We start from the raw sequence: 18,890 nt of genomic DNA, 5'->3' as shown, positions 1-18,890 counted from the left end.
GTGGGGCATAGAGGAGAAACAATAATGTAAAGTATGTGGAAAATAATGTTTTTTTTTTGCTTTAAACTGCATAAACACATTTCATTACACCAAATACACAAAATAATGTTATTTCTAGCAACATCATATGACCCCTTTAAGCTATTCAAATTCACGGCATATGCAGAGGAAGAGTTTAGCCCCTTTCACACATACAGTACCGGTAAATTACCGGTAAGTTACCATTAATAGATCATGTGTGAACAGGACCTTTTCAAAAATCCTGGTAAATTTGTTCTGGCAATCATATCGTTTTATGGAGATGACATGATTACTCTGAGCTAGAGGTCTGCATTCCCGCGGCTCTCCCGCGGGAACCCGACCAGATTTTTTGCACCGCGGGATTAAATTCCCATATGCGCTAGATGAACATCTTTGACCATTGCGCCTCGCAGCTTTTTGTCGCGCTTCTCCATTCATCAGGGCTGCGACTCCGCAATTAGATACTATTATGCACGTCTCGTGTTTATAAGAGCAAAACATTCTGATTGGCTAGTAATGTTAGTTTGGTTGAGAGTGAAAGCTGTGCTCCTCTCATACCATTGGTAGGTGAAGTCATGGACTTGAAAGTGATGTCAATCAACAAGTTTTTTTCTTTTTTAATGTAGGACTATTTTTTTCCGCAGCTAAACGCTGCACGCTGGAGATCCGGCACGGTGCCGGAGAACTTTAAGCCCTGTATACTGTGATAAAAGAGGATCACAATGCTGAAAAAGCATTTTCAGTAACGTTTGGATTTGAAATCAAAATAATGGATAAATGTTGTGTTTGTGGTAAGCAGCTGCGGATCAGTAGCGGATTGAAAAGTCCTGTGTGACAGCAAAATGAGTCCGTGCTGCTTCTGCAGCGTATACGTAACGCACATGGACTGCATACGCACTGCAGACGGAGTATGTGTGAAACAGGCGTGACAATACACAAATTAATGAATACAGATGCAGCCAGCTCATTTTCGTAATGACCAATGCAATCTACCAAGAGCAGCGCAAATGAGCAACGATGGGTTAAGACATGCTTTTTTGGGGCATTAAATAATAAAACAAACACCAGTAAATTGACTATTGTAAAATTCAAATTTAAGACATTTTAGGATTTTAGAAAAATTACTGTCCCTTAAACAGCCCGATCTTGCTACTTCCTCCGAGTATTATGTATATACTTCTTTTAGCTGACAGACGATTATACTTATGCGATTACACTGAATATTTGCTGGATGAACAGGGTAGTCGATCATAATATTAATTCTGCTACATGAGTTCTTACAGCTGATATAAATAATAATAACTAATTATACATATTTCCCTATAAGGTAATCAGTCATTTTCTACCGCCTCTGAATGTGTTTGAACTGGACCAATCTTATTTCGGACAATGTTAATACCAGATGTAAACAGCACCCTTGGTAAGCTGTTCTTACTTACCAACTTCTCCCATCACTCTCAGCCCTTCCTGGTAGTTTGGACCTCCACGTCGAACAAAGATGGTAACCTCATGTTCTTTTAGGGGCCCCTGGTAGTTTTTGATAGCCCTCACAATGCCCTAATGAGTGTGATGAAAAATGAAACATTATGAAAAGACCTAGCTACATAACATGATTTAACAATGATGGAGCCACTGTACCTTGAAAGTAGCTGCTACATTAGTGAAGTTAGCAATACTGCCGCCAATGATCAACACCTTTCCTGGAGAGGCAAAATTGGAAAGGGGAAAAAAAATCTGAATTTAACATTTAAACCATGTCTTAATCACACACAATACGAGGGACTGAGGTGACAAATTAAATCATTAATTTTAAAGTGATAAATTAAATCAAAATTTTTGTCTTAACCAGCTGCGACCATAGCAACTCTATTTTGTTTTGTTGATTGCTAGGTTTCTGTCTTGGTGAGAGCGCCACTGAACTGAAATGCCATTAATTGTGTATTATTTTTACATTTCTGTTATTACTATATTTTTCACACTAGTAATTAATGACTTAAAAAGCATGCTATTCTGTCTCACACTCACCCTCAGGGTGTTTCTCATGGGTCATTAGAGAGAGGATAGTCTTTGCGTAGTCGTACGTCTGCTGCTCGCTGGGAGCTCCAGAGTATTCCCCGTAGTTGGCCAGTTCATCTACTCCACCCAGATCACAGATGGTATCACTAAACAAACAAGGACAACACTTCATAATAAAATCTTATCTGGTAACATCAGTAAATGCCTTAGCTAAATTAACTAACAATAAGCAATGTATTTTTATTGATCTTTGTTAATGTCATAAAAATACAATTGTTCTTAGTTCATGTCAGTTCACAGTGCATTAAGTAATGTTAAAGGATACAACATTCTATTTAAAAAATGTATTACTAGAGGTTAAGATTATTAAATGCCTTTGTGCTGCACACAATGATCACATATACAGCCCTGTTATAAAATATCCCTGATCAAATATTATAAAACCGACAAAGGACATCCAGATGTCTTACATTTTGTACTGAACCAGGAGAAAAGGAACATGAACTTATTAGAAGGAACCTACAGTAAAGAAGTCATTTTTGTATCTACATCTACACCTACTATTCAACATTTAGGTAGATTCTGGGTTGTAACGCTAGCTTACCTTATATAATTAATATAATAAACAGTACTATTGGCAGAGGTCTAGTGTCCTTGTGTAATTCAGTCTAAGGGTGGGACTGTCAAAGTTGATTGACGGGCTCTAGATACAAACATGCATATACACACCTTAGAATTGCCTTAATGTAGTATTAATTGTGTTTGAATGTTAATTTACTGTAGTATGTTGTAGAGGAATGCTTAAAGGGTACCTCGGATGCGAAATTCACTTTTACATGGTGTTTTCATATAAATATGTCTAAGCAGTGTGTGGACACAACCACCCTACAATGATGAAAATCCATTCACTCCTTTTTTTTAAATCACCAAAAACCCTAAACAGCCTCAATTATAAAGCCATTTTGATTTTCTGAGCAGTATGACGTCATACTGCTCAGGCCCTGCCCACGACCACTGATGGACTGTCCCATATTAGCATATTTCAGCTGTCAGCCATTTTCTCCGTGCTCGAGCAGCTGTAGTGACAACAATGTCTTGTAAGTGAACATAAGAGTCTTCATTTTCTCCCATCATAAGAGCCACTGAGGATGAAGGGGATTAGTTTTGTTTTTGATTGTAATGTGCCACCAAATACACACACTCAAGTACCCCATGTGTACAATGAAATATACTGCTGTATTTTTAATGTTTTGGGCCTATATTTCTGCTGGAGGTCCTGGACATCTTGTTCAGACACATGGCATCTTTGATTCTATCAAATACCAACAGATAAAAAATCAAAAAGTGACTGACTCTGTTAGAAATCTTATAATGGGCCATGTTGGGATCTTCCAACCGGACGGGATTAGTTTTGTTTTTGATTGCAATGTGCCACCAAATACACACACTCACACAAAAAAATAAAAAAAACAGAAGAGAGGGAGTAGAGCAGTAGAGAGAGAGAGCAGTTGCTCATTATCATTTAAAGAGACATGCACCGAAACGGCTCGCTGTGAACACAACTGTTTTTTGACAAGGTAAAAAGGGTGTTGTTTTACATAACCACTGAATTTTATTTTGCAGACATTTCATGATGACCCTAGAGAATCATACTAACTTGTGGAAAAAGGGCATCTCATGTCCCCTTTAAGCAAATTGATTTGTCCAGAAGTTTTACATAAAGGTAGTGTTAAAAAACAAGGACTTAGGACATGCTGCATTTCCATTTTTTCACCACATATTTACATTAGAAGTACAGGGAATTGTATGGGGAGCTTGGGAGGGCAGCAAAGACTCGCTTTATGACTTAAAATAGTCTGGATGTGTCCAATGTGTATTAGAGAAAAACATTTATGTCAATGATATTTCACCCCATTTTAAATTCTTATTCTCCAATTAAAGGTTAGATTTATGTGAATTTTTAAAATAAAAGATCAAAATGATTAACAATGCAGATTTATTTTCACAGCCTTCTTTGATCATAAAAGGGTGCCAATAATTCTGACCACGACGGTATATATAACGAATAAATAGGCCTATACGAGAAACATTTTTACTTAAATAATAAATTAAGAAAATTAAAGAAAAACTGTGCAACAAGTAGCCTAGTATGCAGAGCTTCGGTTCATTTTTGTGCTGCACGAAAGGAAACAGAGTCTGTGACCCGTTAAATTAGAAAAACATTTGTTTCCCGGGGATTAATTTTACATGCGCAAAAAGCAGCAATCAACAGAACATGAGGATTCACATGGATTCATCATTTCTTCCACTGTTAGAAGGAAAAAATTCAAGTGATTGCGCCGGCGCCACATGCGCGCACACAGTTAAGCATTGGTACCTTGACAATGCAGCCAGTTCATTATCATAATAAAATAGTCAGTCAGTCAAACATATGGAAAAAAAAATGTAGTAAAAAAAAAAAAATATGTAGTAAAATCTGTGCTGTTAAGTGTTATCACAGTACCGCCGTGATGTTATGCAAAACATTTTGTTTTACGTGGATATTGGAACGAGAGTGAAGTGCATAAGTAAGGAATAATTGACGACGGGCCGTTGAATTATTAGAAAAATAATGCCGCTTATACTACGGTTACCACACCTCAAGACATCGATCAAATTATATATTTAAAGGGATTCGTCCAGTTTTTGTACTTAAATCGCTATTGTGAGTAGGATTATTTCTTCCGCATCTCATCCAACGCCTCTTTTGCTAGTTCCAAAATGTCATTTTAAAGCTGGTAATGGAGGCTTGAGCCGTCAGAACGTTCGTCAGCCAATCAGATTCAAGCATTCAACGGCCCTGTAGTATAATAAATAATAATTTGGCATTCAAATACAACGTGAATACGGAAACATTTGATTTTGTGTGGAATGAGAGACCCAACATTGGTTTCAGTTTCGTTTTAGCCTAAATGAATTGGTTTTGGCTGGTCGTTTATATTGCTATAGCTTTGTATATTTTTAATTCTTGTTCTTTTTTAAATACTGTTAATAGAAAGGATTTGTTGTGGAGTGAGGGTAACTAAAATACCCTAGCTATGTTTACAGTGTTTATTACTGTTTAACTGATTGTATTAATCGGTCAAAATTCTTACGGTCGGTTAACCGGTTAAAATTAACATCCCTACTGGAAATTCAGAAAAACATTTTTGTTGAAGAACGCTAAACACATTTTTTGTGCTTGAGCGCCACCAAGTCGTGTTTTACTGTAACTTCAGCAGCTCCAGGCACGTGAACAAAAGCGCCAATCTCATTGGTTGGCCAGTTTTTAACACGGTTCGTCAAACCAAAAAAACGAGCCCGAGGCGGTTTTTAAAAAATGACGCTTTTACGCCTCGCGTTTTGCGCATCGGTGTGCACACTCACATTGGCGCCCTCTGTTTAGTCACGAGGCGTTAAACGTCGACGATAATCGCGCGCGATATTCATCCTGGTGTGAACAAGCCTTAAGAGTTCATAAATTAGGATTGATTCAGTTTATATCGAGGTCTATGTTTTCTAGTGGATTAATATTTTGGCAAGCCTTTGCCCCAGTTGGCTCTACAGACGAGCCACAGCTGATCCATACCCATATTTATGCCCTTGGTTTATCTAATATCTAACTGAGGGCCAAGATGTTGGTAGCACAACCTGTACACCACTGATGCACCGCCGCCGGCCACCATGGTCCAGATGCGTCCTCTGGGATTCAGCAGGGTGAGTTTCAGACTGGCGCCACTCTTAGCATCAAGATCTGCTATGTATGCTTCCTGTACACAAAACAGCAACAAAGCAAATCTGAGCCAGAGAACACCTGCTCTCTGGTATTTGTGTGCAATGGCATGATGTTTGTCCACTTGTACCTCAGGATAAGCTTCTCTGCCAAATGGAGGAGGAAACTCCACATCACCCCACTTGGGCTTGCAGATATAGTCTGCAGTAGCATCAATTTTGGCTGCCATATCCAAGATGTACACTCCTTCCTTAGTGACCACTGCATATATGGACACAGAAAATAACGCATGATTGGCATTCTGTTATTACCATCCTGTTTAAGTTTTAGTACCAGTTTAGAGTTTTCTCCTTTCTCCTCACTTTTTTCTTTTTATTCAGTACCAGTTTATAAGATTTAGTGTGAGATTTACTAAACAGGGTAAATTAGCGTGAGCGCAATCCCAAAAATGCCCTGATGGGAGTGGAAAGTTCTGCAGAACTTCTACTGACAGAAGTTCTACTGACAATGCACATATTAAAAGACACAGATAATTTCTGTAATGGCCAAAAGAGCAGCGCAAATTAATGTAGGGTCACAAACAAGCAGAGCCGATGATAATCAGGAGCATGTGATCTACTAACAACACAGACACAAAATGGGTTAAGACATGCTTCTTGGACGTTAAATTATGGCGCAAAAACAGTAAATTGACTACCACAAACCTTAGTAAATCACCTTGCGTGATTTATATAAATACCCAGTTATAAAGTTATATTCTATTGGATTTTATCCTATCTGTTTTATCACCTACAAATGGAAAACCATTAAGTCTGAACACCTATAGAAGAAACAACACAAGTCTGCTCAATTTGCCTCATGATATGAAGTATCATTCATGTCCATAGCACAAATAGTGCACATCTGAACAATAGTCTGGTCCACATTACAGCTTATTGTGGCAAAGAACAATCAAGTTACTAAGCAAGCACAGTTTGTCTTTTTTACATTTCATTTTGAGGGTTTCTATGAAAACCATTATGGCAAAAAAAAACAAAGAAAAAAACAATAATATTTACAAGTAATTGTGCAATATGCATCATATGGTCAGTCACACAAGACACAACAAATACCAATTAGAACTTTAAAGGGTTAGTTCACCATAAAATGAAAATTCTGTCATTAATTACTCACCTTCATGTCGTTCCAAACCCATAAGACCTTCGTTCATCTTCGGAACACAAATTAAGATATTTTTGTTCCCACTTCCCAGGTCCAGAAACGTAGTAAGAACAACGGTAAAACAGTCCATTTGACATCAGTGGCTCAACTTCACTTTTGCGAAGCTACGAGAATACTTTTTGAGCACAATGAAAACAAAAATAACAATTTATTAACAATTCTTCTCCCCCGAGTTACGTTTTCCGCCATTTTGGAGAGTACCCAAGAGCGTAATCGACGTAATCAGCGTTGTTTACGTTCGGGGGAGAAAGCATGCGCATGAACGTAATCTGCATAATAAGCGTTGTTTACGCTTAGGGGAAAGCGTGCGTATGTGTTGTGATACTCTCTAAAATGGCAAAAGACGTAACTCGGGAGAGAAGAATTGTTGAAAAAAATTGTTATTTTTGTTTTCTTTGCGCTCAAAAAGTATTCTCGTAGCTTCACAAAACTGAATTTGAGCCACTGATGTCACATGGACCGTTTTACCGATGTGCTTACTAAGTTTCTGGACCTGGGAACATTACAGTTGCGTTGCTGTCTATGCAGGGTCTGAGAGCTCTCACATTTCATCAAAAATATCTTAATTTGTGTTCCGAAGATGAACAAAGGTCTTGCGGGTTTGGAACTTGCGGGGGTGAACTATCCCTTTAAGTATGAGTAAATATTAATATTCATGCTTGCCTTAAACACCATTAATTCAAATAACAGGACACAAGTCCTGAGAAAAAAAGAAAGCACATACCCAGTGGATTGATCTCCAGATATGTGAAGTAAAGATCCTCATACAAATTGAAGAGACCCACTATGAAGCTTGCCAGCACTCTGCAAAAAACAAAAATTAAGTTATTTTTTTAAAGGCACCATGAAATGGTTTTGGCTTTATGGAAAATAGAAATACTGACATACATTTTTATTATTTACAGATAAGGATACAACTGTAAGATGCAAGTTATTGCACTGAGGAAAACATGTCTCAAATGCATTAAACAGGGCAAGCCACATTAAAACTGTAGGCTTATGAGTAAGTCTGAAGCACTCACTATATAAAGCACATCTCATGTGTAGGACAATCTGAATAATGCATTTATCCACAGTTGTTATTTTTTAAATGTGTTTGCAACATCAATGTATAGTGATATCACATAAACTGTATTGTTGCATCATACGGGGAAAGGCAGTTTCAAATTACTTTCTTTACAGATGTTTTGCACTTTACAGCTACCCCTGCTGTAAACGCATCATAACAGGGCTCATCAACTCCAGTCCTAGAGGGCCAGTGTCTGGCTGAGTTTAGCTCTAACCCAAACCAAACACACTTGAAAAAGCAAATTACGGTGTTCAGGTGGGTTAAATTGGGGTTGGTAGTAAAGTCTGCAGGATCCTGGCCCTCCAGGACTGAATTAGAAAAACCCTGATGGAATGCAAAGTCTAAATACAGTACATAATATATGTTATAATATAATATATTTGTTAGCCATCAATTTGCACATTGTTTGGTGGCCAAGTGTCAACACTGGGCAGGATGTTGGATAATATTTTTGTCCATAAAATACAGAAAATGTTGATTAATCGAAAGAAATAATCAAAAGATTAATCATTTATCAGAAAAAAGTTGTTATAGCCCTAGATGAATAACAGTATTACTTTGTTTGGAAGGAAAAAAGTAAATGATTTAATTGAGCTGGAAAAAGAAAAAAATTATAATAGAAGAAGATTCATCTTGTGGCTTCTACAAAGTGTATGTATATCTTTGCTTAACCTTGAAGCTCGAAGGATTTACTTTACTTCTGGAACATGGCATCATCAACATTTTTCAGGAAGACGACGACTTTGAAATGTGTAAGTGCAAAAAGTCCAGAAAAACTAAAATATAGTTTTAAACTAACAGACATTAAACAAAAAATACATGAAACTGATCAGCATACTTACTCTTTCTTCTCATCTGTAACATGTACAAGTAACTGCTGGGTAACCATGTTCTCCGTGAGTTTCTCATCTATTCCCACCAAAAGTCTCTGGGCTTTGGTGTCCACATCTCCAACGTCCACCCCACCTTCATGATGGAACAGCACATGACTACCTTCCCGGCTTGTGTATACACACACATAAAACTCCTCTTCCTGTGAGAGAGATCAATTACACGCTCAAACAAAGACATGTCAAATCAACCAAATTTCCGAAAATTTCAAAAAGTTCTGGGTTGAAATGTTTTTTTATTTAAAACTTTTTCTAAAGAAAGATATACATAAATGATGATGAAAGCCAAATAATTAAATGCCATTCATGAATATTTGGTAATTTATTATTTTGTAAAGCAGTGTCAAAACAACTTTCACCTAGGATTTGAGGTAAAACTCCAGGTTGGCAAAATTCCTTAGAAAAGTCACAGAATCATTATTTTACACAGGGCTATGTATAGGCCATCTCATAATGCTATTCATTGGTTTGGGAAGTGATGTATTTGTTCCTGTAACATTTACGGTTAACTCATTCCAAAAAATGTGAATCACTTAAATCATAGCAGTAACATTAAGATTAACATAAAACATACACTGTAGCAGTGAAGAGAGATGGTTGGATATGTGTAGTACTAACAATATGTAGCACAGAGAGTTTTTGCCAAGTGATAATGTAGAGTCTAGTTGGCTAGTTAAGAATATTTTTTTCTGCAGGCTCCAAAAGTAACCATTGGATCATTACATTCTAATAGATGATGCTACAAAAGCTGTACGCTTGCAATTTTAACATATATCAACCATTAATTATAAAGAAAGAGAATACATATTCCCAACGTTTCTGATGAAATAAGAATCTAAAAAAGAGGTGGGCAACTCTGGGCAACTCTAACGCGCTTTTACAGCCTCTTGGTTAGATACACTCAGTGTCTACAATATAATGGTACAAATCTGGATAAGTCATTGAGGTAAAGGTTTGACGTCCAATGAAAAACATTACTGCCCTATTCAAAGATTTGGTAATGACACTTCAGTGTTTCTTTTCAGTTTTTCCATGTATTTTATTTGCTCTGTTTTAGGGGAGGATACAGTGCACAACTTTGAAAAATCTAAAAAGATTTTAAAACACTAGGTCTCATGCACTTGATGATTTTGTAAATTTGAGCCCAATGAATCTTGTCATTGTCATCCTGGAATATGGACATGGGTATGTCTTCTGACTAGGGATGGGCATTTAATAAAAAATTAATATTCAAATATTTGTTTATTTAAACAACGTTTAATAAGAAAGATGTTATTTTTTAAATCAAACATTTTTGTCACCATTTCTGAACAATCTTATCAGGCTATATTCACAACAAACTTATAAATTATATATCCTGTGTTTTTTTTCCATTTGAAAAAAATTAAACTACATGTGCAAAAAAATGTACAGAAAAAAAAAAAGCATTCGACACAGAGCGAATGAAAAAAAACAGCTATAAAGCACGTACATATACACTCCAGTCGGCATATGGTTATTGTGTTTGCATTTTTTCATATGTTTTTGTAAAAAAAAAACAAAAAAAACACATGTACATTTTGTGTGTCCACAAAAGCATCTTTAGCCAGCTGAAAACGGCAGGCGCTCTTCTGAAAATGCCTAGCTGTGAACACTTGCGAGAGCTACGGAGGTGCTTTGGTTGCTGTGATACAGAATAGCCGCTGAAGTAATGTCGCAGATGCATCACGAATGAATTATTTTTAAAATAATGAATGCAATATTTCATATATCAATATTAACTTCCCCATTGTCGTTCAGTCGTAGTACAAGTAGGATGTGACAGTTTGTCGGTGCGGTATTTACCCCGCCCCTCCTCCACTGTGATTGGACGGCTGACTGAAAACTGACAGTGATGAGCGGTGCATTTTGCCCAAAGTCGAACATTTATTAGCACTTTGTTGTGCTGCTGATGTCTTAAAAAACGAGGCGCTCCCATTGAAAACTATTGATAAAATGTGCTAGCCTTGAGAAAAAAACACTATATGGATATACGGCCTTAGTTTGGTAACAATGAAGCCAGCTGCAGAGAAAATGAGTTGGAGTCAGGGTTAGGGCTGGGTTTTGACACAAATTTCACGAATCGATTAGATTCTCATTCATAAGCTTGCGATTCGATTACCAATTCGATTCGATATCGATTATTTTGGATATATATCAGGTACAGTACATGCCAGATTTTCTCAAGGAAAAAAAATCTCAACTAATGCTGTAAAATATACATGAGAGTCAGTTGGTACTACATTACTATAATATTGAAGGTTAAAATTAATTAAAGTTTTTACAATAATAAAGTTACAGTTACATAATATTTCAACTTCAATTAGTTTTTTTTTTAATATAAACATTTAAATGGTGGCTGTCATAAAAACTTGGATTTATTCAAACATAAATTAAACATTGAAGAACAGTAAAAATTATAATGAATATGTTATATGGTGCATATATTAAGCAAAATGCCCCTCTCTACAGTTTATTTTTCTATCTGATTGTAAAGTTGTACTCTTTCTTTTAACTTACCTTCGAATGTTTAGTCATGTTTATTTTGTGCTGAAACTGGTATTAATGTGGAGGTGATGATTAGTTCACATGCGCCTCACGCTGCCGCATCTGCTGAACCGAGGCGCTACAGCGATCTGTCACTCTACATTAAACAACGCCAAAACGGCATTTCTTGTTTAAATACTGCAATTCAATGGACAGAATTTGAAATCCGAGACTTTGTTTCATATTAAAAGTACCAAAACACAATGCTTATCGCGATTTATTGGATGGGAAGTACCCTTCAATGTTCCATCCATTAACTGAAAACAGGCTAGACTAATCGATTCTTGGGATTTAAGAATCGATATCGTTCCGTAAAAATGAGAATTGATTAATATCGAGATATCAATATTTTTTTACCCAGCCCCGGGTACATCTGCGCCTACCTGCAGTAGTGAATGCAGTGATGTGCCGCTGTTTTTCTTCATTTGACTGATCATGACATTCAGGTTTTTGTATTTAATATGATTCCTCATTTTAGTGATAACTCACTTGACAACGTTTGCATGCTCAGGATTTATCAGGGATTTACTGCATTGATCGGCTACCGATCACTATCGGCCGATAATTACATTGGGATGTTTGATCGGCGGTCTCTAAAAAGGCCGATCTCAAAAAAACGATCTCAAGCTGATGACGCTGCCGTGAGAGGTTTGGCACGACATGCAGCGGCACCATCTCAAGTCTCTGTCGAGATGGGTGAAATAATTTTAATGCTGAAGGTGAGGTACTCGCCTTATTACTTTTTAATTCTTGCCAGTGTTTAACCATTCAGCGCTCGCGCGCTTCTCCTGGAGACCGTGCACTCATGCACACTCGCAGCGCACACACACAATGCCAGGCTCACATTACTCTGTTTGCAGTGCGAATGTACAAGTGCACTTTTAGATAAACAAGGCAATAATAGATGGCACTCGTGGTGGAGGTAGGAAAACAAAGTTCTTTATGAACCGAGGCCCTGAATAAATGTCTAAAAATCCTGATTGGAGTATCACTATAAATAGTTATAAATGATAAAAAGAAGCCTTTAAAAAGATCGATATCGGTATCGGCAGATACTACTTCCTGTGATCGGCGCTCGGCCTCCAAAATCCTGATCGGAGCACCCCTAAAAGATACTGATAAAGATAAAATAGAACTGAATTTGTAATACCTGTAAGTGAGGCACAAACGGCTCAATGAGGAAGTTCTTTAAGATTCCTTTTGCCTTCCCAATCTGAGGAACAGGAAAAAAAAAAAACTTTCCATCAAATGTCAAATTATTTTTTATAAAAACTTTAAATTGTATTAAACTATTTTTTATTAAATTAGGTTTAGACAGGTTTCATGAAGTTAAAATGTATACCACCTAAATAGAAATGCAGCAAGCCCTTAGAATCATGTCATCACATAGTTATTCTGTTTTCATTTTAATTCCTAGTAACAAAACACTGGTTTCAGTGCAGAAGAGTACAATACTGGCTAATTTGGTTATTTAAAAGCATTTCATTAAAATATCTGGATTAAGTTGTCCAAGATTGCTGTGTGTTCTTGTGTTCATTGGAAAGGGCAGATGTATTGATTCAGTTGGCGATTGGCTGGCATGTCAGCAAAGTAAAAAGGTTTTTGATGATTATAGAGAATCTCTAAAACTTTATAAGATCAAGGTTGTTGCGTGATTCACAGTTGTTGTTTTTAATTATTTCATGTTCTCAATTTTGTTTTCAGTGTCAAAAGTTTTCATGTAAAGAACAATTTATTTAATTTTACCTGCAAAGTGGCTCTGCTGCATGGATTAAATCTATATAAATGTCTGCCAGAAAAAGTCACATCACATTTGTTTAAAGCATGTTTCAGTGTTTTGTAGTTACAGTGGAATAAACTGTTAGTTACCTGCTTGTGACATAAAAGCTAGGGGTATAGTGAAATTACATAATTAATGAACTTGAATGGCAAATAACAGTTACTCCAAGTAGATACAAATATAAACTTTTTAAAAGGCCTACTGTGATTTCTGTCATCAGATTAGATTTCAGCCATTCCTTGACCCCCTCAAGGTTCAGGTCAACTGCCACCAATCCCAGCTTCCCTCTGCGTTTGATCAGCTGATCTGGCTTCACAACCAGCCTCTGCATGGAGCGATAGACAAATATATTACACTGAAAACAGTGCAGTATTACAGATCAGAAAACCAAGACATATACTCACGTCTGTTAGCAGCCACGGATGGTCCTGCTGAAGGCGGTCCCAGTCAGTGTCTGCAGTGACGGTGGCGCAGCAGAAACGGTTTTGCACGGCTGCTGTGGTGCAGATGTATTTATACAGGAACTCTTTTCCTGTCTGCTCAGAAATGGCCTTAGCAGACATCACAGCTGAGAACACTACCTGTAGAAAGACAGAAAAAAATTAGGGCTTCTACAAACTTGAGCTGAAACTGCAAATCCACTGATTTCAATTAGAATGGCCCAGCAACATATGGCACATTTGATATGATTTCATTAGCGTCACTCATGCATGATTGTGAAGTCTGTGAGACTATTGGCTGTGACGTTTGCCTTAAGCATCTTGAACATTCCTATTCATCAAATGTTCTGTTGTCTGTAGAATAAACTTTTACATATTAAACTCCTAAACTTAACATAAGTTTAACCTCTTAAACTTATTTATCTAAGCATCAGAGTACATGAGTCAACTAGCATGGAGAGGAAAGAAAACTAAAGCAGGCCAGACTGAAAAAGCAATAAAAAAAGCTTTGGTGACCCAGCTGATTAAAAGACAAACTCTCCATCAAACTGAAGAAACTGGGCATTGTGGCTTAAAGGACTTTAGTATTGATGGGCCTTTTTCTTATAATAACTTCATGCACTGGGCAGGAAAAGAGTGTTTTAGAAAAGTTATGCAAACTACCAAGGCCTCTTTAGAAGGCATCTAATTTTAACAAAGGTGTACAAGGATTGATTAAAGGAACTGTGAAAACCTTAAGAGTTATTTGGCAAAGATACCTTAATAGCGACATTGGTAAGAACACATGGAATAGAGATTTGTCCAACAGTGGGAGGTACGTATATAAAGGAAGCAAAAGGTAAATTCATTCAGTATTTTATCCAGGTTTTACACATGCATTACTACACCTGTTTATACACGCCAATATAAAACGGGTAGTTTGAACAGTGATATATTCTGAAAATATATACAAGAAACCGGCACATTCGTGCTCTCTAAGAGCGGACAAAGATTCAGCCTTTTCAGGAAGTTCTGCTGACATATCTTGGGAGATGGTCGGGATTTGACCTACCACTTCCACAGAGTGGTCTTTCAGGAGATAAAACTGAGAATACTAACAATGAGTCTTCCCTTATTACTGTAGAAATAGTCACAGTAGCACAGCAGATACTTACATACTTGTAAAGGTACCTCCTACACTTAAAATGTGGACTGAAGTGACATGACATGACATGTGGCCAAGTATGGTGACCCATACTCGGAATTAGTGCTCTGCATTTAACCCATCCAAAGTGCACAGCACACACACAGCAGTGAACACACACACACCGTGAACACACACCCGGAGCAGTGGGCAGCCATTTTTTACTGCGGCACCCGGAGAGCAGTTAGGGGTTCGGTGCCTTGCTCAAGGGCACCTCAGTCGTGGTATTGAAGCTGGGAGAGAGCATTGTACATTCTCTCTAACCATCAGGCCACGATTTCCCCATGAATCAATGATTGAGAGGGGGAAGTCATGTATGGGATTAGTGCAAACTTTTCATTACTTTAAATAGTATTTTCATAATTAAAAGTGTGTAAAAAATAAGCAATTAAACAATTACAGAGTGTGTTCAAAGGCATTTTTATCTATAAAAAATGATATTGAGAATAATAAAATTTCACTAGTATTGCTACCAATTACTGGAATTTTGGTATCATGACTACACTAGTACATTGCGTGCGACTGTGTAATTTTTTTTCTGTGAAACAAAAGTTAAATGTGTCCAGAATAGTTTTAGTGACAATGACATAAATTATAAACCAAGTATGAAAAATGTCTAAAGTTTTCATGTTTTAGATTTTTAACAAAAATTACATTTGTACCAAGGAGGCGTTTTGCCCCACAGGTGGGGTAAAATGCCCCTTGTCTGGCAAAGCAATTTTCTTTATACATTTACTGCAAAATCAGAGTACAGGCAGTTTTAGCTTAAAATTAAAAATAATATAATCAGTAATTATGAATTACAAAATGATAATAGCATATTTGAAAAATATTGTTAGCTAATGCTAACTGGCTAGCTAACTAGCTACCTGATGCTAACTTGAGGTAATTTTTAAATATAAAGTCCAAATATTTTTATTCAACCACCTAGTTACAATACATTTGATGTAAAAACAAAGGATTTGAAAAAAGTCATTCTTCTTGTTCTCCCTATTTACATGCCTTACAATTCATCATATATAACTATGACGTTCTAAAAAACAACAAGCTTTAAAACACTTGTATTCTTATTGCTGAAAATTAGATCACTTAGGCTACTATGAAATCCGTTTTCTCTCAGGTACATCACCAGTGTAAGCTTCATGGTGAATACTTCTACATCACTCTTGTCAATGCAGTCCATATAGCAACAACAAAAATGTATCTTGACTTTATCTGGTGGTTAGGGAAAAAGAGTAGAGGGGCATTTTACCCCAATGGGGCGTTTTCCCCACTCTACCTAATAATCTCTACTTTTATTATCTGTGTCAAGTCTTTTGCCATTGTTTGTCTGCGTTGCTTTTAATTAATAATTTACCTTAATTTTTCTCAAGTTAGTCATTTTGTTTCAGTGCTGTTTTAATGGCTCAGATATTTCCTTTCCTTGAATTCATTTGAGCTGGTACCCAGCAGGACTGACCATATATTCCTATTTTTTTTCGAAATTTAGAAGTGAAGTGTATATTTCTAATAAAATGTTATTTTTTGTTGTTTTACTTAATGCAGTGCAGCTGCTGAATCTGAATAAATCATCACTCTGTCTGGTTTAACTTCCTCCACCCACTTAGTTCTGCTGTGTATATAGCTACATTATTAATTATTGTTTTATTGATGTTTATGTTGAATTCTAGGATAAATGTGTCCTTACAGACATGTCAGTTTTACTGTGTCTTCAAAATAATCTGTATATATTCCTAAATACCCATATAGTATGTTATGTATTCTTTTTATGTTTTATTGTTCTTTCCATTCTCTATTCCATTTGTCTTTTCAGCTATTTCAATTATTTATAAACACCTTAGCCTATACTCTGGGAATATCCATGGTGGTATTATGGCTGTTAATACTTCCTGGGAGAAATTGTACATTTGTATTAAATTTTCTTACATATATTTGATTAAAATCCTTTGGTTACTTATTTCTTATATATTCAGCAATTTTCAACCACAGTTTTAGCATATTTTCTTGTCTCACCGATCTGTATAACTGTAATAAAGACCAGTAACATTGCCAACTTGCAATTGGCTTCTGTGGGTCAAGTAGTAGAGCATAATGCTAGCAACGCTAAGGTCATGGGTTCAATTCCTAGCGAATATATGAACAGATAAAATGCATACCTCAAATGCAATGAAAGAAACTGCGTTGGATAAAAGTGTCTGCAAATGCATAAATGTAAAATTTGGAAAGGGGACTTTTTTGCACATCATTATTTTTATTTTATTGATTAATGACCTGTAACGATATTTAGCAATGTCATCCACATATCTGAAATAACTTTATTTGAAAGGTGAAATGTTTAATATGTGATAATAATACACAAGGTTTTGCAATAACACCATCCATGCTCTGACATCAGTGCTTTGCATGAGACTGCACGGCCTGTGAAAAATCCTGAGTGCACACTACTTCCTCCTAGTTTATCAAACATTTTGAATGAATCATCATAATTTGAGATTGAATCGATGTTATTGAAATATTAAAATCAAAATCAAATCAAATCATATAAAATAATTTAAGAAAAATTAGTAAAAAATTAAGAGTTCAAGATGAGTGGTCAGGTAAACAGTTCTGTAGGGAACAACAAGACCAGACAACGGAGAGTGACTGTTTATATGAGAGTCTTGATGAAGTGATAATCCGTGGCAGGTGTGATGGCTGACTGAGTGCAGGTCCAAAAACTTGTCCAGTTGTCTCTGAAACCCAGGTTCCTGGGCACCACCATCTCTCAGGCCCTGAAGTGGGACAGTCACATTGACTCCATTGTTAAAAAGGCCCAACAAAGGCTGTTGAGCTGAGGAAGTTCAACTTGCCACAAGAGCTGCTCACACAGTTCTACTTAGCCAACATTGAGTCTGTTCTGTGCACTTCAATAACTGTCTGGTTTGGCTCAGCTACAAAATCAGATATTAGAAGAAGACTACATAGGACAGTTCGGACTGCTGAAAGGATTATTGGTGTTCCCTTGCCCACCCTTCCAGAACTGTATACATGAGGACAAAGGCTCAGAAAATCATGGATCCCTCACATCCAAGCCATCTCCTTCTTGAACTTTTGCCGTCTGGTCAGCTCTACAGAGCACCGAACACCAGGACAGCCAGGTACTAAAAAGTTTCTTTAGGCAATCTACCTCATGAACAGCATGAATGCTCTCCCCATTGTGCAATAAAAATATGTCCATCCCTACATCTTACTCTTACCTCTTCATTATGTGCTTTTTTCAGCATTTTGGCTTAATTATTGATTTTGTTTCTCAAATTTACAAAACTTTGCTCTGTGTTACAGTCACACCAGTTCATATGTGTATGTGCATACATGTGTGTGTGGTGTCTATTTTGCACTCTTGATGTTTTTTCTTGAGTTTATCTTCTTCATTGATGTGTGATTTCTTTTTCTGCATCATGGCTGATTTGTAGATTGTACCACAAAAAAAAATTGTTCTGTATTCTTCCCATAAATTTTGTATGGAGGTCATTTTTGACCACAAAATGTACAAGTGTGACTATTTTTTAAAACCGTCTCAAATCATGTCCACATTTTGTGTGTGTGTACGTTCAAGTGCCACAAAATTTAGTACCATTCGGATAAAGAAAAAAAAATTAATAGAATAAAATAAACAAAGCAACTGCGTATGCAACAGAGGTATAAATTCATAGCCACTGCTGCTCATTAGATACATGAAAGGTAAATAATAAATGAAACAACAAAATATTCCAAGGCACTCACATGGTTCAACCTAAAAAGCCTTTAATGAACTGGGCTAAGTCATTAAAACATTAACCCCCAGTTTCACAGACAAGGCTTAAAGCACTCCACTATTTTTGAAAATAGTCTCAGCTGTTTCATCTGAGGTTTACATGAATCAAAAGAAATTTCACTGACAGACAATTACCACACAAATTACTCTACTTGTGAATC

The 18,890-nt window shown here is 36.6% G+C and overlaps 1 protein-coding gene across 2 annotated transcripts in view; it reads right to left on the bottom strand.

Moving 5' to 3' along the window:
• Positions 1-13,901, bottom strand: part of aclyb (ATP citrate lyase b) — a 35,802-nt gene extending 21,901 nt beyond the window's left edge. For both annotated transcript variants that reach the window (XM_016537990.1, XM_016537991.1), the window contains exons 1-10: positions 13,718-13,901; positions 13,516-13,638; positions 12,684-12,746; positions 8,921-9,111; positions 7,734-7,813; positions 5,919-6,049; positions 5,707-5,825; positions 2,047-2,183; positions 1,660-1,721; positions 1,461-1,578 (exon numbers count right to left, since the gene is read on the bottom strand). In XM_016537990.1, the coding sequence (XP_016393476.1) occupies positions 1,461-1,578; positions 1,660-1,721; positions 2,047-2,183; positions 5,707-5,825; positions 5,919-6,049; positions 7,734-7,813; positions 8,921-9,111; positions 12,684-12,746; positions 13,516-13,638; positions 13,718-13,876 (1,183 nt within the window). In that variant the 5' untranslated portion in view covers positions 13,877-13,901. The remainder of the gene's footprint in view (positions 1-1,460; positions 1,579-1,659; positions 1,722-2,046; positions 2,184-5,706; positions 5,826-5,918; positions 6,050-7,733; positions 7,814-8,920; positions 9,112-12,683; positions 12,747-13,515; positions 13,639-13,717) is intronic.
• Positions 13,902-18,890: the final 4,989 nt, after the last annotated feature.

The sequence above is a fragment of the Sinocyclocheilus rhinocerous genome, unplaced genomic scaffold (assembly GCF_001515625.1).
Source record: "Sinocyclocheilus rhinocerous isolate Xijiao unplaced genomic scaffold, SAMN03320098_v1.1 scaffold3201, whole genome shotgun sequence".
Lineage (NCBI taxonomy): Eukaryota > Metazoa > Chordata > Actinopteri > Cypriniformes > Cyprinidae > Sinocyclocheilus > Sinocyclocheilus rhinocerous.
Note: the sequence above shows the minus strand (reverse complement) of the source record. Positions and strands in the feature narration are given on the sequence as shown.